The sequence below is a fragment of the Mandrillus leucophaeus genome, unplaced genomic scaffold, assembly GCF_000951045.1.
Source record: "Mandrillus leucophaeus isolate KB7577 unplaced genomic scaffold, Mleu.le_1.0 Scaffold188, whole genome shotgun sequence".
NCBI classification, from domain to species: Eukaryota; Metazoa; Chordata; class Mammalia; order Primates; family Cercopithecidae; genus Mandrillus; species Mandrillus leucophaeus.
This window is the reverse complement of record NW_012101898.1, coordinates 2,728,373-2,751,088: the sequence shown is the minus strand read 5'-3', so window position 1 is coordinate 2,751,088 and position 22,716 is coordinate 2,728,373. Positions and strand designations below refer to the sequence as shown.

At 39.6% G+C, this 22,716-nt stretch overlaps 1 protein-coding gene across 1 annotated transcript in view; it reads right to left on the bottom strand.

Moving 5' to 3' along the window:
* Positions 1–3,061: 3,061 nt before the first annotated feature.
* MARCH6 (membrane-associated ring finger (C3HC4) 6, E3 ubiquitin protein ligase) overlaps positions 3,062–22,716 on the bottom strand; it is a 59,932-nt gene continuing 40,277 nt past the window's right edge. Inside the window, exons 22-26 of the mRNA XM_011978053.1 lie at positions 16,802–16,891; positions 14,133–14,265; positions 10,780–10,915; positions 6,635–7,245; positions 3,062–4,125 (exon numbers count right to left, since the gene is read on the bottom strand). Coding sequence (XP_011833443.1) covers positions 7,155–7,245; positions 10,780–10,915; positions 14,133–14,265; positions 16,802–16,891 — 450 coding nt within the window. The 3' untranslated portion in view covers positions 3,062–4,125; positions 6,635–7,154. The remainder of the gene's footprint in view (positions 4,126–6,634; positions 7,246–10,779; positions 10,916–14,132; positions 14,266–16,801; positions 16,892–22,716) is intronic.

Sequence of the window (22,716 nt, the reverse complement as noted above, 5' to 3'; positions counted from 1 at the left end):
TATTTGTATTTAAAAGTTGATGACAGTATGAAAACACGGAATCGGCCCAGGAGCGGTGGCTCATGCCTGTAACCCCAGCACAAGATCAGGAGTTCGAGACTAGCCTGGCTAACATGGTGAAACCCCCATCTCTACAAAAATTAGCTGGGCGTGGTGGCACATGCCTGTAATCCCAGCTACTTGGGAGGCTGAGGCAGAATAGCTTGGGCCTGGGAGGCAGAGGTTGTCGTGAGCAAAGATGGCACCACTGCACTCCAGCCTGGACGACAGAGTGAGACTCTGCCCCCAATCCCCACCCCCGCCCCCAAAAAAGAAAACAATCTTATATGCTATTGAGAGGGATGTTAATTAGTACCTTTAGGGGCCAATAATTTAACACTAAAATTTTTCGATGATTGTGCAATATTTCTTCTGGGAACTTACCCTACAGAAATACTACAAAAATATAGACAAAAATATTTACCATATAAATTGGGTAACTGTCTTTTGGAAAACAAATCATGGCTTAGCTACACAATGGTATGAAAAGATGCCCGTGTAAAGTGAAAAAAAGCATCTTGTCGAACAGTCTGCATAGTATGACACGTTTATTGAGATAAATGATTCTGTGAAGGTATGTCTGGAAGCATATAACTAAAACTATTAACAGCAGTTACGTCTGGGAAATGAGACAGGGATTTCAGGTTTTATTTTGGCCATAGATACATTATTTTGATTCTAAATTCATCATTTATTTACTAACTTAGCATTACTATTGAGTACCAAATATTTGCCAGGGAATTATTCTGGGAATACAGTAATAATTCAGTTTAAAAAAATAGTATCTTTGGAGCTTACATTCAAGTGGGAAAAAACACACAAATATAAACAAGAAAGGTAAACGATATAGTATGTTTAAAAGTACAAAAGAGGGCAGGGAGTACAAAATACAGCAGGGAGATGAGACAGGAATGCCCCAGTAGCTGCAGCTTTAGATAAGCCTCAGTGAGAATGACACTTCAGGAAAGAAATGAGGAGGCTGAAGAGCCTGAATGAAGAACATTTGGGTAGGGCAAATAGTAAGTGCAAAAGCCCTACGGCCTGACCTGTTTTGGAGGCAGGCAGGACGGCAGGAGCGGGGTGAACACAAAGGAAAGGGATGCTCCATGTTTTGCCCAGCGTTGAAGGCTATTGTGGAATTCTGAGTGCCATGGTAATCTATTGGAGAGTTCTGAGGGTTGGTGTGATCTGACTTGGATCTCAAGGACATTTGGGATTCAATGTTGAAAACAAATGGAAAAAGGAAGAAAGAGCAGGGGCAGAGGCAGCAAGCTCAGGAGAAACAGCAATTAAGTAAACAATGGGTTTACTTGTTCAGTTTTGAGACTTCTTTATGTAATCTAGATGCAAGTCATTTATCAGAAATGTTTTGCAAATATTTTCTACCACTCTACAGCTTGTCTTCTTGTTCTCTTAATGGTACCTTTGAAAGAGAAGTTTTCAATTTTGATAAAGTACAATTTATTGATTTTTCCTTCATGGATTGTGCTTTTGATGTTGGATCTAAGAAATCTTTTTCTAACCCAAGGCTGAACACGTTTTCCTTGTTGTCTTCTAGAAATTATACAGTTTTGGGGAACTATAATCCATTTTGACTTTAATTTTTGCCAGTGTTAAGATATGGATCAATTTTTAATTTTGCATCTGATGCCCAATTATTCCAGCACCATTTTTTTAAGACCTTTGCACCTTTGTTAAAAATCAGTTGTCCACATACATGTTGGGTTATTTCTGGACTCTATTCTGTTCCATCAAACCAATGCACAGGAAGCAGAAGGGACCGATCCCAGAAACATATGAGTGAATGAATGGGAGTACGGGGTATGAAGCTTCTCATCTTTAGGTATGTCCTAAAGAGGAGTTACTGAACCACCAGAGAAGCAGAAAAACTCTGGCACTGTTACATATGTAAAGAAAAGTTTCAAAATGATAACTAAACAATGTAAAATGAGGCAAAAAGGGGCCTCTACGTAGTGTTTACGTATGGTTGGTTTTGGAGAAGTGTGTGACTCTGTAGAACTAGATTGCAGAAGGCTGAAAGAGTAATGGCAGGGGGACCTACACACACCAAACAGTCACTAAGGAAGTGGCTAGGCCATCTCTCCCGGGTGAACCTTTCTCCATGTTCCCCATGGCATTTTATTCACACCTCTGTAATACAATCTTTTGCTCATGTTTCTGTTCCATTCTGAGTTCCTTGAAGGGAGATGTCATACCCCATTCAACTATACTACTAAGTACAGTGCTAGAAACAAAACAGACATCAAAATAAAAACATTCAGGAGGAGGGGAACGTTACCTTCTCAGCCCCTTGATACATCAGTTCTCCTTATCACTGTATGTTTGCAACAAGAGTAGCTAAGAACTGTGGAGTGGAAGGGGGAAATTAGTGGTCAGTTTCTGAACTTCACCATGCAACTTCCTTTACTGAAAAATTTCAACTTCACAGATTAAAGATGTCTATGGTTCAAACAGCATTTCCTCTATCACCTCGGCATTTAAAGTAAAAATGCACTTGTTTGGGGGAAAACAATCATAGGAAAAATTCTGAACCTATAGACAAATAAAAATTAGAAACAGTCTGAAGCAAAAGGATCTCCTCAGGGCACTCAGAAGGAAAAAAACATCACGCAAGTCTTTCCTTTTTCTCTGGGACATATGGTCAAGCATGTACAATGGATTTGACTGGTTTTACTCGAAGCATTCAGCTAACAGAAAACCTATCTTGTAGCAGACATGCAGAAGTGGGCAGTAGCCTGCTATTGCACAAAATGTGGGGCCTTACTCTTCCCAGTGAGGATGGTCTACAATTCAAGTTAGGGAGACAGAAGGGGAGGGATGTATCCGCTGCAACTATGCGTTTAAATTTATACATAAAAGGGAGGGGCCACAGTCACATTTAACTGGAGTTATTTTTCCTTCCTATTATATTAAAACATCTGGATTATCTATACTGGCTAATAATGGATATTTCTGCAATCTTAAAGCAATCTTGCAATAATACAAAAACAAACAAAAAAACTAGACTACAACTAACATTCACTTTATTCAGTTTTGTTCTCTCAACTTAGAAGGCAACAAATGACCACATAAAAAAGGGAGCATTTCAGAATATATATACATAAAAATTGGGCTGGGTACCTAAGGTGTTTGCTTTAATAGAAAACTGACACCCCCAACTAAGTGTTCTATTTAGCTTCTACAATAGTTATTCCTAGACCTTAGTCATTACATTTTTATTTAAGGTACTATGTTACTTCCATGACTACAAAATGAGGCACTCGTACAAAACAGGAATGAAAACATACATATACTGTCTTATCTTTATGTCTTATTAATGCCAAAGATATTGTCAGGGATTATTTTAAAGAAGCCCTTACTCATGATGGCTATTTTTTAAAATGGTACAGGGCAGTAACAGGCTGAAAAGAAAACACCTGGTTGAGGGGACAAATTAAGTAAATACAAGACAGCTTAACCAAGGAAGTCAGCGAATCTCCACAAATGAGGCTTTTAATAATACTTTAGTGGTAACACATTTTAGTTGTTTTTTTTTTCTTTTTTTTTTGATGGCTGAATAATATCCTAAAGGAGTATTTTAAATGTAATCTTTTAATTTTACAATGTAGAAAACTTCTCACAGTAAGTAGAGAGCTTAGAGTACTCAACCCTGAAAATGAAAATAAGTAGCTAACTTGGAAAGTTTTAAAAAGTGCCAGTGTTCTTATGGCACTACATTCTCCTGCACATGTACGTGCGTTCACACACATTTGCAAATGCAATACAATGTAGAAATGTCCAGTGTTACTGTTTTGTTTTAAAAAGTCATCAATTCAACCTAAATTCAAGAATTACACTTTTAATAGTGGCATTTTGCCAATACAGAAATGACGTATCTTGGATCAAATCATTTGAAGGAAAGTTATTCTCTATTACTTGAATAAGGGAAAGAAAATACACAAAACAAGAATCCACAATAACAGTTACATTAAATGTTGAAATAAAAATTACTTTTTGTTTACATCTGGAATTGAAATGGCCCATCTTCATTGTTTCTCCAGAGAACTAAGAGGGGGGAAAAATCACCTAAAAACATGGGAAGTTTTTTAAGGCTAGCTATACACAAACATCACATTGGCATTTTTCTTCAGTTTTCATCTCAACTATTAGTACTAAATAGTTTAAAAATCAAACATAATTTACTAATAACGAACAACTGCACAATTCATACTATGACCATTTGATAACTGGTCATGTAAAACTAACCCCAAATGCTGATTTGTCTTCTATATATAAACAGTAAAAATAAAACGAAAAGGTATTCTTTCCTAGTTAACTTTCTTGAAGGCTGTTTTAACCCAATATAAAATGAAGCAAAATTATAGTATAATTCTTTTAAAAATTTATGTGAAGAAGGGCAGCAATACTAGCATTTTCTGAACTATGGGTTTTAAATATGTAAAAGGCTCTTGGTTAATATTAATGATAAAACCTGAATGCTACCCAAGCAAATATTATGCCGGAAAATGCTTTTTCTATGACAATACTTATCTCATTGAAAACAACAGGATAAAGTACAATAGAAAAACTAGGGGAGAATTCTTAACTAAGACAATATAAATTACCTGCCAGTGAAATGGAGGGCAATGTTTTGGCCATTCACATTGTTTGTTTACAAAACATTTGATAAGAATCATTTAAAATTCTGTAGGATTAAGAATTTTTAACCTTTTGAGGTATCTGCCTAGGATCTCTTTCGGTTAAAACAGGTATGTTCCAATGACTTTATACCAAGATCCACAAATTCTTCGAAAAACTAAAAACCAAAACAAAACAAAACCCAAAATTAATATAATCAAGTTGGCCAGGCGTGGTGGCTCACACCTGTAATCCCAGCACTTTGGGAGCCCAAGAAGGGCAGATCACTTGCAGTCAGGAGTTCCGAGACCAGCCTGGCCAACAAGGTGAAACCCCATCTCTACTAAAATAACTAAAATCAGCCAGGTGTGGTGGCGCGCACCTGTAGTACCAGCTACTTGGAAGGCTGAGGCAGGAGAATCACTTGAACCTGGGAGGCAGAGTTTGCAGTGAGCCAGGATCGTGCCACTTGCACTCCAGCCTGGGCAACAAAGTAAGACTACCTCTTGGGGGCAAAAAAAAAAAAAAAAAAAAGTTAAAAAAAAAAACTACAAATGTATCAAGTTATATGCTCAATTCAATAATAATATTTTTCTCCCAAAGAGAACAATTTAGAAATACACCATGACAGGCAGTATTATATTTTAAAATCCTCCTAATTTCTTATAGTAGGACTACATTTCTGAGTGAAGGTAGGGCTAACAAAGACCTTATTTCAAATGAGAGAACAGGCTACTCCAAAGTGCCAAAGAGTGTAACACTGAATCCTATGTCAAGCATTATTTCTAATACTGATTTTTTTATTTTCCAAATTTTGCCTAGGTAGGCCTTGAACGCACAGCCTCGCCTCCCTGTGTGCTAGGACAACCGGCCAGAGCCACCGCAGCTCCTGATACTGATGTTTTTAAAAATGTGTTTTAAAGTAACTGCTTACCACTTAGGGAAAAAATTGTTGAAGTATAAAACAGCCAGAACACATTGCTCTTTATTTTAGTAGCTTATGTTTGGCTGACTTGCATATGTTAAAAAATTCTCAGATTTTGGTCTCTGGATTTTAATACTATATGAAAATTCTTTTATAGTTCCTGAAGACCTATGCTATACACTTTCTATGAGACCTCCTAAAGTATCATTCAAAAACAAACACTACCCTTACAATATACCTTTAACATTAAACACTTAGATCATGTACCCAACCATTCTATTTTTCTAAACTTCTAATTTGAAGCTTTGGTTATGAGGGAAAACAAAGTTTGTAAGGGTTCAGTTCTCTGAGATTTTTCAGAATGTTTCCAATGAAATACATTCCTATGTTAAAAGGCCAGCTCAGCCAAGCTTCCTTCTGGAAAAATAATGAATTGGTTTTATTTGAAGTTTTATTCTGTAAACAAAAAGCTTTGGAAACTTTGGGATTTCCTGACGAAAAGCTAGGAGAAATGCACACCTAGTCCTCAGCCAATGAGGCGCACCAGCGAGACCAGATGTTCTAACCAGTCTTCTCTAATGCTGTCAATCTAAGACCACAACCACATCTACACTTCACAAGCATCTCAGAAGTCCTAAATCCAGTAAGATGCAGTACAGTTGGTGATGTCATTCTGAAAGATTTATGACCTTGCATGACTTCTGGCCACTGCTACAGAAAAGAAAGGATGTGGGGCAGGGGGGTGGGGGGTGGACTAATGAAAATCTTCATTTGGACTTTTTTTCTCTTTTCTAAGTATAGACATGCCCCTAACAAGAACTGAAACCCAACTCCCAATGCTGATCACATTAGGAATATTAAATTATCAAAATTAAAAATAATTTCCTCACCTAGCACAAGATACTATACAATATTACAAACACAGACACATGAAAAAAATCAGGCAGTAGAAAATGTACAACAGCTTTGGTGTTATACAAAATAACTTCCACAAACAACTAACAGTGAAGCATAAAGTTCATGTTTTCTTACCACAGACACTCCACTGCTGATTTCTACTTGTTTCCTTTAACGTTCTTGGTAAGGTCTGAATAGCCAAGAAAGAATGTACAGTTCCCTTAGTGAGAGCTGCTAGGACATCATGAACTGCGCTCCACAAGGCATCACTGAAAAGTCTTGCCTGTGCACTACTGCTCTGTGGCATGTTTCCTGTCGAGATCACAGCAGGTCCAAAATAAAGTGACAACTAGATTTAATAAATTAATATACATTTTGTTTAAAGATGTACAATGCACATTCTGTTTAATCCAAGGTTTTAGGGTATCAAGGAACTTGTATTTACACATATACAAATCTCAGACAGCAGTAAAGTCAGAAGATCCAGGGAAGAACAGCAGAACCTTACACCGCTGCTCTCTGAATGCTGAGAACACAAGTCAAATACATTTAACTTAAAAACAACGCTGAGAGATCACTGGGAAAAATCTCCAAAGAGAGAAGTCCACAAAAAAGGACATGTAAAGGGGAAGGTCAAGTTGTTGAGACAACTACTTTATTCTTGGGATGACTGTGGAGGTGCTGGAGATGAACCTTGTTTGCCAGATTTCCGCTCGTAGTTCACAAGTCGTTGACCCACAAGATACCTAGGTTGCAAAAACAAGGTGGTTACTCTCTTGTATGAACTTACAGAGTAAAACATTCATATGTCTTTTTAAATCTAACTCCTACTTAAAACCCGTCAATGGTTGGGCTAGTCAAAGGGAGTCCGGAGTGAACATCTGTAAAGGCCAGCACATCTAGCTAGGTACGGGTTTGTAGAGAGCTGCAGAAGCAGCAAAGGCTGGAAGGCCTCCAATGCTGTGCAGTGGAGGACATGCTTCAGTCAGTGGTTTAGGGGGTCTCAGACACTCAGACACGTGGAGGTCAGGAGGGATACAGTAAACTTATGCAGTGGATTTATCTGTTAAGGTTCAGATTTTATAAAACAACTTAGTGCACAAATCTAAGGAGACAGACTAAAAACATGACCATCAGTAAAGCTAGGAAGGGGCTGGGCGCGGTGGCTCACACCTGTAATCCCAGCACGTCGGGAGGCAGAGGTGGGTGGATCACCTGAGGTCAGGAGTTTGAGACCAGCCTGACCACCATGGTGAAACCCCATCTCTACTAAAAATACAAAATTAGCTGGGTATGGTGACACATGCCTGTAGTCCCAGCTACTAGAGAGGCTGAGACAGGAGAACTGCTTAAACCCGGGAGGTAGAGGTTGCAGTGAACTGAGATTGTGCCACTGCACTCCAGTCTGGGTGACAGAGTGTGACTCCATCTCAAAAAAAAAAAAAAAGGTAGGAAAGGACAAAAGTAAAACTAGAAGCTCTAGTTATAGAGAAGAAAGGAGAAATCAAAGGAGAGATTTCAGTGAAGTCAAAGGGAAGACAGCATGGCAGTGAGTGAGTGTAAGTGACAGGAATTGGGAGAACATGGTTCAACAACAGAATGGCAAATGTTCCTAACTTAAGTATGTGACGAAAGGAGAAGGCAATGGCAAAGGCCAACAGGGCTGCAGAAACAAGGCAGATGTCACTGTGGTTGGAGCGACAGGGCTGGAGATCCTACTCAAGGAGACAGACACCTCTAATGCCAGGGAAGGGCGACAGCTGCACTGACGCCTCACTGAAGGCCTGCCTCACTTAACGTGAGCAGATGGCTTGCAGGCTGACCCCAAGAGGACAGCAGCGACAAAGTTGGATGGCAACAAGCTGTAGGTGGCTGGGCACAAGTGTGAAGGGCACCCATTTGGAGGCAGAGATGCAGATCCAGTAAAAGCCCACAGAGTTGAGTTAAGGAGGCTGAGGGAGAGTGAAGCCTGCACATGACAGGCTGCCAGGGAGCTTTCCTTCATCCCTTTCCTCCGTTTATGGAGGAAATGAGACCAACAGTCCCATGCTGCAGCATTGTTTTAAGAAAGGGAAAGTGTATGAAGCCTGGTGACAAAGGCTCAGCATGTTTTAATAAGAGCTCACTGTTGGAACTCTTACTTTTCACCAATACCTTCTCCACCTTGACTTTCATCTATTACTTTTCTGTAAATGCGCACAAGCCTAAGGAAATATTTGGGTAGTTTATGTCCAGTAGCTTAATATGTCACTTTTTAAAAAGTATGCTAATCTTACTTACATCTTTATCCATAATGTCACTGTTTTATTCCTTTTCTTTTGTCTTACCTTCTTTTCTTGAAGTTAGCCCTTCCTTATCCCACCGTTTCCCAAACAACCAGTGTTTTTTAAAACTTTGAGGATTTTGTAAATATTTTAAACAGTGAAGGTTGAGTAATATCTACTAAAATATACATAGCACTACCCGGCACACAGTGATGACCAAATAGCAAGATGCACTAAGAATATGGGCAGCATTATAGCAATGACAAAGTAAGTAAATAAAAAGCATACAGATACCAAGTTAAATTGAACAAGTCCAAAGAGTAACTCAGTGGCAGAGAAAGGAGACTCTGAACCCAACTCCCTCTCTTCCACCACCACTCACTCCCTCATACTCAAGCCCACCACACACACACACACTCTCTCTCACATACACACTCACTCATAGCACCTCCTACAGACCAAACACTGTGCTAAAGAGTACATATACAACAGCTGACAAGACATGCCCTCACTTAAGTCTACAGTTTTCTGCATGAAGGAATAGATGGGAAAAGAGGAAAGAGGACACTGGGTTACAGGAAAAAGCAGAAGAAGATAAAGCATGAGAAATAAGAGGTCAATGGGAATAGACCCCTGGCAAAGGCTGAGAAGGGCAGAGTGCAGAAAGGCAGGCGCCCAGCATACAGAAAGAAGCAGGCAGGAAGTTCCTTCAGGGCATGTCTTGCTTGTCATTCTGTTTGCAGTATTTACTCCTCTGCCAAAAAGTTAAGTGCTAAAAAGTTGATTTTCATCATTGAAAATACCCCTTCCTCTTCTTTCAGTTGACAGTCCTTTGTACTCTGACTGGCTAAGTATACTTGTATTTTTTACTGTCAGTAAATGCTTTGGAGAAGTCTTGAACGCTATAAATTTCATTCTCAAAAATCTTACTCCTCAGAACAAATAAGGTAACTGTATAATTTGTTGTGCAAGGGGGGACAAGCACAACTAAAAGGGAGTAGTGTTAATAATGACACAAAGGCAGCAGGTATAAACTGGGACTCTCTTGGCCGACTGAGATGGATAAACAACAAACTCATTTTCTCTGCTAGAACCCAGTGAAGTAGATGATTCAGCCTACAGTTAGGACATGAAAGGTCAAATATTATCCCAGGAAGGTGTCTTCCTTGGCTTTCCTCAATCTCTCACTGAGATCAAGTGACAGAGTTTTCAATGGTTTCCTCAAAACAGAGAGTCCCACAACATTTTTGCAGTAACCCTCAAGCCTCTCTGTGCAACCTGAGAGTAACCTAGTGGCCCTGCATAAGCAAGAGGAGCTTATGCAGGGCACTGCTGGTTTCTAATGTAGGCTTCTTATTTTTATCTAAAACTATTTAATATACTGTCAGACCAAAACATTTCAAAACAGACTGAAAAACTATTTGGAATGGGTATTAAAAAATCTCTTGGCTGGGTGCAGTGGCTCACGCCTGTAATCCCAACACTTTGGGAGGTCAAGGCAGGTGCATTACGAGGTTAGGAGATCGAGACAATCCTAGCCAACATGGTGAAACCCTGTCTCTACTAAAAATACAAAAATTAGCTGAGCGTGGTGGTGCACACCTGTAATTCCAGCTCCTTGGGAGGCCGAGGCAGGAGAATTGCTTGAACCTGGGAGGCAGAGGTTGCAGTGAGCCAAGATCGCACCACTGCACTCCAGCCTGGCAACAGAGCGAGACTCGGTCTCAGAAAAAAAACCATCACCACCAAAAAAAAACCTCCCTCTCCAAAACAGTTTCTCCCAGTCTTTTCCAGCTCCGTAAGTGACAACTCCATATTCCCTGTTGTTTGGGCCAACTGAGTCCTTGATTCCACTCTCCTTCACATGTCACACTATCTGTCAGCAAACCTTGCTAATCCCACCTCCAAGTATATCCAGAATCTGAGCATGTTTCCCTCCTATGATCTGTCACATCAGACACATAAATTAAGAAGTGAAAACACCTAAACAAGAGGTGAAAAGAACACCAGACTTACTTGTCATTTTTAATATGTTCATAAAGGCGCTTAAACTGGCGGACCTGGAAGGACAAAATTGCCATCAATACCACCACCATCAGTAAAAATGGATAAATCCGCCGATGGACTAAGTTTTGCATTTCCGCAGTAACACCTAGAAAACAAAAAAGAAAAACTTTAAGTGTATGTGAAATAACAGTGACATGAAACATAAACATGTCCTTCCCCTAGGAAGAATGGACTGGGGCAGACAAGCTTTCTAAGCCCCAGGTCTGTTAACTTTCTACAATCTGTGTGGGTCATGAGCCCTTTCTGACCCCCACTTTTCTCATTTGTGAAACAAGGAGGCCAGACATGGTAGCTCACGCCTGTAATTCCAGCACTTTCAGAAGCCAAGGCGGGCGGATTGCTTGAGGTCAGGAGTTCTAGACCAGCCTGGCCAATGTGGTAAAACCCTGTCTCTACCAAAAAACACAAAAATTAGCCAGGTGTGGTGGCGTTGCACCTGTAGTCCCAGCTACTCAGGAGGCTGGGGTGGGAGAATCGCTTGAACCTGGGAGGTGGAGGTTGCAAGGAGCTGAGATCACGCCACTGCACTCCAACCTGGACAACAGAGTGAGAACTGGATGAGATGACTTCTCATGTTCCACAAGCAGTGGTGTTATTTATACATTTCAACTGCGCCACAGTTTAAAGAGGCAAAACCAAAACTGTGCTTATATAATAAAAAATATCCTCGAACTTTTAGAACACACATGTATTTATTTTTCTATATTTAACTCATGAGTTTTAATACTTCCTTAGCAGAGGGGACGGGGGGGGGCTTTAAAATCAGAGCAAGTATTTCCGAGGAAATCAGAAAATTAATACCCTCAGGTGGATTATTCCAAACACAATAGTGTGCTGTGCATAAGACTAACGTATAAGAATTACATAAAGCGTCTAAACAGGGCAAAACAGGTACTAACATTTTTCATTTGCCACTCTTTTTCCCTTCCAAAGTCTTTCCAGAAAAGCTCACAATAAAATTTTTAAAAATGAAAATACGAATGACTGGTTTGGAAATCCAAATTCTTAAGTCTATATACTATTAATGGGCAGAAAATAATATATGATAATTAGAATAAAAAAGAAAATAGGGCATTCCTAGTCTAGACAAAACCAGTAAATAGATTGTTCTAAAGAGTCAAAATAATTTAATTTTAATGACATATTCAACTAATAAGCAATGGGCTGGGCGTGGTGGCTCACGCCTGTAATCCCAGCACTTTGGGAGGCCGAGGCGGGTGGATCATCTGAGGTCAGAAGTTCAAGACCAGCCTGGCCAACATAGTGAAACCCTGTCTCTACCAAAAGACAAAAATTAGCCGGGCATGGTGGTGCATGCCTGTAGTCCCACCTACTCAAGAGACTGAGGCAGGAAAATTGCTTGAACCCAGGAGGTGGAGGTTGCAGCAAGCCGGGATTATATCACTGTACTCCAGCCTGGGCAAAAGAACGAGACTCTGTCTCTCAAAAAAACCAAAACAAACAAAAACTAATAAGCAATCGACTTTGAAATATATTTTGCATGAAATATATATTTGCATTTTAATATGGTATTTATGATACTTGGCATAGTCACAATTCAAACCAAATAAAAGCCTTGACGTTTCTACTTAGAAGGAACCAGGAAACGATGCAGTTTGCACACTGTGGGTCCTCAGCTTAACTGCTCCCTGTTTCCCATGCCACCCTGCAGATTGAGGGATACATTGCTTAGCCTCTCTTTGTATAGACAAACCTGTGTTTAGCAATTTTTTTTTTTTTTTAAGAGACAGGGTCTTGCCCTGTTGCCTGGGCTAGATTGGAGTGTCACAACCTGAGGTTAGCCCTGAACTCCTGGGTTCAAGCAATCCTCCTGCCTCAGCCTCCAGAGCAGCTGAGATTACAGGCGCGTGCCACCACTCCCAGGTAATTTATTTATTTGTTTTTTTAGAGGTTGGGTCTCGCCATGTTGCTCAGGCTGGTTTTGAATTCCTGGCCTCAAGCAACCTCCCACCTCGGCCTCCCAAGCAGCTACTGCACATGGGTAATATCTTTACTGGCTAAGAAGCAATGAGACTATAAGAAGTCAAACCAGTGGCAAAAGGTAAAGAAGGGCACACACACAAAGGGCTTCCAAGGGGCTGGAAAAGTTCTATTTCTTGACCTAGTAAGGTAACATACAAGTATACATGTTACACTGCAAGTTTGGTTGTGTGTTTTTTTAAGCTCTTCTCTCATGGTTAAAGGGAGGAGGGCGGCATTTCTGGCAGATGCATAAGACAAATGATAATGTGGAGACAGCCATGGAGATAAGAGGACATGCTGTGTTTGATAAGAGGCCATTCCATGGTTGTTTAATCAAAACTCAGAGTATATGACATGGAGTAAGGCAAGGAGTGAGGTCAAACTGAAGTCCACATCAAAGCAAAAGGAGGAGCCTTGTAAACTATGCCAAAAGGTTGGACTGTATTAAAGGCCACAGAGGAACCAATGAAAAAATGTTCACCAAAGAGGCACAGTGAGATTCATTCTTTTGAAAGGTCATTGTGCCCAATGTGGAGAAGGAATTAGTGGTGGCAGGTTTAAGGCTGGGAAACCAGATAGGAAGGTGCCAAAGTTAGGGTAGGAGAACGAATGACTCAACAGAAGTCAGAAGCAAAGGCTCCAGAGACGAGACCAGATTCTTCAGGGAAGAATGGGACACTTGGAGACCAGAGGGACATGGAGGACCGAATAAGGTGACATGGATAGCCTTCAAGGTTTCTGACTTATGCAATTTGTTGGATGATAATGTTTGTTGCTGAGAGATGGAATTCTGGAGAAGAAAAAGATTTGGAAAGGAAAAGTCTCTGCTTATAATTTTGAAAATATGCTGGGTTTAAGGAGCTATGAGGATTCTTCAGTACACAATCAATAAGACAGTGTATTTCCAAGTATAAACATGTTGCACATTAGCATCTCCTCTTTGGGTCTCCTTTTATGCCAAAGAGTATTTCTTTAAAAATTAAATATAACAACACTGTTACTTAATTTTACATGATCACAGCACTTCTAGTCAGAAGCAGACAACTTGAAGGAAATCTGATCCTGCCTATTTTGTACAGCACGTAAATTTCAAATTTTATCTTCTGGTAGAGAAACTGTATCAAAGAGCTTTATGGCCCTCTAATCTCACCCAGAGTAGTCAAATCTAAGAAAAGTAGTATTTTGAAATCATTGTTTTAGCTGGATTCATGTTTACAAATAAAGCATATGGAGTGAGCCATCCTTTTTACTAGGGGTGAAAAGAATGTCCAATGTTAGTAAAAGTGCTCCTTCAAAGTTCCACAACCAGCATTACGTACCTAGTAAAGGAACAACACCAGAAGCTATGACATAAGGTACACACAGGGAAAGCAACAGCACAGAGATCACTGGAGCTGCCAGTCTACGAACAATATAGTGAAGGTCAATGTTCCGGATGCCATTTGCATAAACCTGAAACATTATTAAAAAACAATTAGAATAAAGATACAAGACAAATTCCTCCAAGTTAATAGAGCAATCTCCACACAACTGAATCTGCCAACCCAAAAATAGTCAAACTGGTTACTTTTAAGTCAAGGCAAATTCTGGTATACCAACACAAGCACAGTGCCCAAGAGTTTCTGAGGAAATGTATTTACCCACTAACACTCTGCAATTAGCTCTGGTAAGTGATGAAATAAGACACTAATCTAGAATAATTTATACTCTACTTGCACTATACAATACCAGATGACATTCAGTGGTATTCATTCAAGACCACACTACCTGAAGTAACTTCATACACCTTATGTAAGACACATGTAATATGTAATATTGTGTTATTATACAATATTACATTCATTTTATCTGAGTATGATGAGAAAATACTGAAGCAGGAAACATTTCTGAAAAGCTTGCATAAATCAAATTTTAACAAATCAAAAGGTATTTAAAAATTTAGTATGAAAGAATTATATAGTGAATATAAAAAAAGGAAGTCCAAGAATTGCTAGAACATTTCCATCATCTTATCCAGAAAACTCTACAGGAGTATTGCAGAGGAAAGAATGGATGGAAATGGGAAAACCTTGGGAACAGAAAATTTAGATGGCGTGCAGACAGAAACAAGGCAGAAGGCTGTTATTTTCTTCTCCTCTTGCCTCCTCAGCAGCACTTAAACCTCTCTTAGCTGTGACTGAATGTAGCATAACTCAAACCCATCACCTCAGAATTTGAATGGCAAACATGCTTAACCTTTTAAAGGCATGCTTCCATTCCCAAAGACACCTAGTTAACCCAAATGCATTTTAATCAATGAAGCAAAGCATCCCAGTGTTTCTCAACCATTCCCAACCATTTTACTTAAATTTATACAGACACACACACACACGCAAGAGAAAACAATAACAGAACAAATTATTTAGAGGATCAATGATGTTCCACAGCCTCCAGTATGAATAAACCTTATCTCCACACTCCTTTTTCAAGGGCCAGAGTCTAACCTGGCCACTCTAGAGTGTACTGGCCTGCACTCTGATCCTGAAGGGATATGAAGCCAGAAGCCCCCAATCCATCACACTGCTGGTGGACTTCAGAATTAGCCCATACTTTAGACACACACACAAACACACTGCAATTTGCTGGCTCCCCAACCCCCCACTCCTAAGAATCAAAATCTTGAAATATAGGTACTTTTTGAACAGATTTTCTTGAGCATGCTTGGCTAACTACTGTCTATACTTCTCATACATCAAAAAGAGGTGTACTTTACTGTTACAGAACTGTCATGTCTTATTTATGTGGCACTGGCCTAAGGATAAGAGGGGTCCCAACAAGTACATCTGCTAGATAACTAAAGCGTAAAGAAGTAGCAAAATCTGTTATGTTGGCCATTTTGGATAGAAATTTTCCTTAAAAGAAGTACCATACTCCTAGTCTTATTATCGGAGTGCTAAAGCACAGTCTATCTTTTCCAAAGTATTGCCACAACAATCAAATTATCTGGCAGTTCTGTAACACAATAACAGTCTTAGGCACTATGTAGCTAGATCAAGCCAAAACAGCTCTCCTTTTGTAATCTGTTTTTTCCTCTGCCTTTACCACCTCGAGCAATAACCTTTTCCCCACTCCAAAATCTACTATAGGCTTAGATACATTCATATCAAACTTCACCAGAAAAAAAGCACGTATTTTCATTCTGTCTCCACTACGAACAGGGTTCTAGATACTGTAAGCTACTGGTTAACCTTCAGATAAAGGATGTTTCTTAAACGTGGTTGATGAAAATTCATGGGAATATAGAAGACCACAATATGTCACCCTAAAAATATGTCTCTTTGGCATAGGGATTGTTTTGAGCTGAATGCAACTGAGAAAGGTAGATGTAGGAAAACTTTCTGTCCTCCCTCTATTGCCTAGAAGCAGAATATAAACGTATAAAGACAAAAGGTAGCCCACCCTACCTGCCTCCACCAGGGAGGACAAAGATTGCCCACTGAAGAGAGTTTTGGGCCTCTCTGGGCCTCTAGATGGCACCAGAGGAATCTACACTGCCAAGCTTTACTAAGGAGCAGCATCTAGCCACCCCTAGAAAGTCAAAGTTCTTTTCATCTTGTCACTTCTCTAAAAATTTATTATTCTTTGTTGAAGATCAGCTGGAATTCAAAGCCACCTCTTTGAAATTACTCATTCCCTGGGTATCTCCATGTATATATGAAATACGTACTTTAATAAACTTTTGTTTTTCTGTTCTTAGTCTTTTATTAAAGGGTTCCATTTTAACTTAAAAAAAAAAAAAAAGGTTGAGAAAAAAATTATTTTTCCTCCCCTACAGTGGTAAAACTAAACTGCCGTCTTAAAAAAAAAAAAAAAAAAAAAAAAAATTATATATGCCCATCAAACAAAATGTAGAAAACTCATCAAGTAAGAAAGATAAAAGAGTTATAGCCGCCAAACATAAACACAACCAATTCCAGAATGTCTTTCTCTGAAAACTGATCTTGCTTACCTGTTCAATTACAGTTTTCAGCCACCACTGAGGACCCATCAATGTTATAGCTGCAATGATTTTGGCATGCAGGACTCCAAGTGCCCAGTCCTAGGGAATTAAAAACCATTTAACAGATTTCTGTTGTTTTTTAACAATAAACACAGCAGAAAGGCTGTATAATTTTCTTACATTATTTCACATCAAAATAGAAGTTCTACAGGACTGGCAACAGTTTTACAAAAGACTAACATGTACTGAAAACCCAGAGAATTCTTTTTCTTCAACAGCTCAAATTCAGTGTTTCCACCAAAAATCATTCTTCTATCTTTTAAAAATCTATATTGTTTTCCCAAAAGTTAGAAATTCTAAGTCTGGACACTAATGGAGATCTCAAAAGCAAATAAAATAAATGCCAAGATTTTATTTCAAACCATCTTTAGGCTATTTCATTGGTTTCAACTGAGCTTATTTATGTCAAATCAAGACTGTGGAGCCAAGTTTGGCCTAAGAAACCATTTTGAAGGCTCACAGATAGCTTCTAGTTTGAAGCATTTGTGGTTCTACCGGGGAACTGTTACTAGGTTACTCCTCATGGTGCAATGGACTCTTGGCCTGCCTACCCTTCAACTCTCCACCGGCAGTCAGAGTGATGACTACCTCCTCCCTCCCCACAGCCCCCATCACCACCACCACCAAGTATCTCTTTAAATGCAAATCAGATCATGAATGTAACTTCCCTGCTTAACAACCCTAAAGTCCTTAGCAAGACACACAAAACCCTTTACAACCTGGTCTCTATCTAACTTAAATATATATATGTATATCTATCTATATATATATATTTTAAAAGAAACCCCATGTAACATTTAGACTGATTCTTACATAAAACCAAAATCTTTACAGAGAAGACTGGAGTATTCTGTGACCACTACCTTAAATCCTGATCCCTCCCCAGCAATAACTACTATTAGCTTTTGGTACATACCATCCACATTTTTTCCCATGCATTCAGCTGCACCTATACATCTATATCCCATAGAAAATATGTAGTATCATTTTTTATATGGACTTTGCTCAGATTGTTAATTCTCCTCTTCACTATCTACCATCTTGAGGCCAATGTTCCCATTTCTTTACTGGTTTGATTGGTTAGTCTTCTAAGGATCTTCTTCAAATGGGGTGAGAGGTTGATACACACACTGAATTCTTGAATACCCTCAAATATCAATCTTCATCCTGATAGCTGAACAGTTATATTATTTTTTGTCTGGGTAGAGGAAGCTTGGGTTTTGTCCCTTTTATCTCAGTCATCTATAAATTCTCTGATAACTTACGGTTTTCAGTACTATAGAAAAGAAGTCCAATGAAGTACAGTTTTTTTGAAGCTTGTATATGATTTCCCCGTGTCTAACAAGATATACCTAAATATGTGTTTTTATCTTGGATCTCAATCTTACCAAATCTGATGAGCCCTTTCAACCTACAGAATCAGATCTTTCTACAATTCAGTTAAATTTTCTCCTATTTTTGTATCAATGCTGCGTCACATTTCCTCCTTCTGGAACCCCCATTATCACTACACTAAGTCTCCTAGATATTTCCTCCAAAACACTCCTCTTTCTCAATTTCCTCTTCCATTTTGCTCAGTGCTTTGCATTCATCTTCCATGCCTCCAAGCCAAGCCCAGTGGTGACTGTCTGCATCTTTTTTCACTACTAGATTTGTCTGAAATCTATGCCATACAGCTCCACAACAACTGCATTCTGCTTTAGAGCTGCTGTTTGTGTGTGCGTGTGAACATACTGCACTCAGCGTCCTGTGTGTTTGCTCTTCTCTCTGGAAGCTCATGGCTCTGCCAGCAGTTCTCTGTCAAACTGGCATGCGTTCTGACTGCTCTGCCTTAACTGCCTTTCTGTGGCTGCTGAACCTCCTGCATATAAAGCACTTGTTACAATTTCCTTTGCAGCTTCAAGGAGGCTTGGGCCTGGTTCAGAATATCCTAAAGGGCTTCAAAAGGATCTTTTACCTCTTCAGACCTTTGGGATAGCGTCCAACAATCTCCTCCTGAGGAACATGAAGAAAGCCTCCCTGCTTTTTCTCACAGGCAGGGAAGATGCAACAACCCACCAATTCAGCTTTCTGTTGGCCTTTTGGGAGTCCAGCAGACACCCAAATGAGATTAATGTTTACCCGAGGAGGTCCAAGATCACTGTGATTCATGTTCTCTAAAAACCCACTGCTTTGCCGTCCCTTCCTGTCAGACAGGACACGACACACTAGCTGCTCTGCTAGAATTCCAAGTGGCCCACTATCCCACAGGGCTGCAGCCACTTGCTGCAGGAAAGGCAAGTAGCTTAAAGTCATGAATGAAGAAAAAGCAAGCTGTTCCTTCAAAAACTTGGGGGTTTAATGCAAAACATTAAGGATAGCACGCTGCACATTATCTGTCTACAGCTTGTGCTTTCCCCCAACCCAGAAACATGTCTGGGAGCTATCGATGTCAAAACAAGTATCTCCACTTCATTTTTTCAATTGCTGCACTGATAGTCCACATTTTATTTGGGCATTCTCTATTGGTGGACATCTGGATCATTTCTCATTTTTTGCTATAAAAAATGATGTATTTGCAGAAACAGCCTTGCTCACGCCTCCTGTATACATGCAGTAGATTCTGAAAAGCCAAATTGCTGAGTCATAATATATAAGCATTTTTAAACTTTGATAGTACCAAAGAATTCTCTAAGGTGATGATGATTTCACAGGTAATGCTGAGTACCGTAAAGACCACCAAAAATACAAGCATTACTACAACAACTTGCATGTATTACTCATTGCAGCAAGGGAGTAACACAGCATGGAGAACTTGGGGCCCCTCAGTAACAGTGCTAGAAAGGGGTTATTATAGGATTTCAGCTTGTGTTAGCGATTTGGGGGAGGATTTAAGGAAGAAGGAATTTGGTATCGGATGCTATTAGAAAGCAGAGTAATCTGTGAATGGTTATCTTAATAAATCTTATCTAGAAAAAGTGGCAGAAGCTAAAACTGTAATTGGTAATGAAGCAGTAACCAATCATGTTAGCCAGTAAAGGGGAATGTTTGGTCATTTCTGTGGCTTGAATAATGCTCACGTTCTGTCTGTGTTCAGACATGACCGCAGAGGGCCTTGCTTTTGTCTTCCTCTATCTTGATCATAGAGTGATGGTGTATGACGTTGATGTTCTGTCAAATTGTTTATGTCCAACAGGAGAACACCAAGGCCTGGCTAACAATGCCAAGATGGCTCCTTGATGTCACAGGATGCTTTGGCCTTTTTCAGGGCTCATGCCGTGTAACATTAAAAGGCAGATAGTATCTGTTTGTCTCACTTGCAGCAGCACTGTGCTTGATCATTGACTGGGTTAGGGTATTGTCAGCCTGACCCCTCCACTAGTTGTTTCCCTTTGAGCCATCAAGTAATCCATAAGGTGACACTTTGCCACTATGCAAATAACCACTTTCACACTACAATATAACATACCTGCAAATTCTTTTCCCATCATGTGGTAGGGGGTCTATGTCCTCTTCCCTTGAATCTTAGCCAACATTTGTTACTTGTTTATACCCAGTAAAATTTACTGAAAAGTGATGATGTAGACCTTCTGACAGGGGGTCATAAAAGATGATGCAGCTTCTTGTTTGTGGGGACACTCATTTCCCTGAACTACAACATAAGAAGCCCAAATACCTTGAGGTTACATAGCTATGAAGAAGCCCAGGCACATACAGGAGCTCCAGTCAACAGCCCCAGATGGGTAGCAACTAACAACAAGCATCAACTCTCGTATTGTTCAGTGATCACTGACTGGGTTAGGGTATTGTCAACCTGATCCCTCCACTAGTTGTGTTTCCAGCCAAATGATTCCAGCTATAACAGTCAAATCATTCCCGGCCATTGAATCTTCCCAGTTAAGGCTCCAGATAGCACAGAGCAGAGACAAACTGATATGCTCTGTCTTAATATCTGACCCATAAACTCTATGGACAAAATTAAAATGGTTGTTTTAAGCCACAAAGTTGTGGAATAACTTGTTACACAGCAATAGCAATTGAAGACCGATCAACCTTTCATCTGTTGGATTCAACATCCACTAACAATCCTTGCTATTATCAATTATCTTGTTTGGTATTGCAAAATAGTATTTTTCTAATCACGTTAATCTACCTTTATTTGCTGGCATTTTTCTGTTAAAAAAAAAAAAAAAGGTAGCTCTTTCCTTCAATTACAGATACTATTTGACTACTCTGGAATACAGCTCTTACAGAAAGGCATAACATATGCTTAATTAGAGCCTCCTCAACTTACAATGATGTTAGGTCCAGACAAACCCATCTTAAATTGAAAACACCTAAGTCAAAAATGCATTTAATACATCTAACCTACCGAACATCATAGCTTAGCCCAGCCTATCATAATGCGCTCGGAACATTTACATTAGCCTGCATTTGGGCAAAAGCTTCTAACACAAAACCTATTTTATTTTTTGCCTTGTAGTAAAACTGAGGCCTAACAAAGCCTATTTTATAATTATGTAGTGAATATCTCATGCAATTTACTGAATACTGTACTGAAAGTGAAAAACAGGATAGCTGTAGGAGTACTCAAAGTACAGTTTCTACTGAATGTGTATCGCTTTCAACGATCAAAAAGTTAAAAAGTCATAAATCAAAACACAAGTCAATTCTGTACTTCTTTGTATTACTTATTTCTTGTCTATTCTAGTCTATGAGACAGACTAGAAAGGAGGCAGTTCCCCACATATGCATGCTTTGTCTCACACCAGGTCTGCCCAGCATCTCCCTCCTGGAATATACTTCTTCCTTTCTTACCCACTTCTCTGTTCTCTACTAGTCAGGTTGGCTTAGATACTATCTCTTACAGAAAACCATACCTGAAACTCCCAAAGTCAGGTTAAATGCCTCTCCTACACAATGCCACAGTTCCTTGTGCTTTCCCTAATCACACCACACAACACCTGTGTACCTGTCTGGCTTTCCCATCAGAGTGTAAATTCCTCAGGAAAATTCCTGCACTAGCCTCATTTTCACCTGGGTGATACAATCCAGGGTGTAGGTACACATTAAAAGCACTTAAATAAAAATTTTCTGGTAAATGAAGTTTGTGGAGCTTCTCCATCTGGAAAGCAGAGAAAGGGAAATATGGCCCAAATAATTTTCATTTTCTGAAAAATCCATTGCAATACACTAAGAGATAAAAACAAAGCTAAAAAGCCTTTGAATGACTGAAGTCAATACCTAGCTCTCTTCCCCCAATACCTACTAAGAACTTGAGATCTTAATTCAATGATGTTAAAAACCTCAGGCTCTAAATACAATAGAAAAGTTCCATTTCTTTTTCCATGAGCTTTAAGACCTTTGCTGTGACTTACATGGGTTCCCTCAGGATGCTTTTTTTTTTTTTTTAGAGACAGGGTCTCACTCTGTCACCCAGGCTGGAGTGCAGTAGCATGATCTCAGCTCACCGCAACCGTGGCCTCCCAAGCTCAAGCGATCCTCCCACCTCAGCCTCTCGAGTAGCTGGGACCACATGCCCACACCACCACGCTTGGCTAATTTTTTGTATTTTTGGTAAAGATGGGATTTCACCATGTTGTCCAGGCTAGTTTTGAACTCCTGAGCTCAGGTGATCCACCTGCCTTGGCCTCCCAAAGTGCTGGGATTATAGGCATAAGCCACAGCACTCAGCCAGGATACTCTTTTTAATGAATCTGTGACTTTGTGGGAAAACATGCTACAATAATTCAAAAGTATTAAAGCCTCCAAGTCAAAAGGAATAAGACAATTTAACCTATCTCAAAGGTGAACAAAAATCAATGACTATTAGTTTGTATTTTCAAATATTAGAGAAAACTAAATGGTTAGTAACATTTTAACCT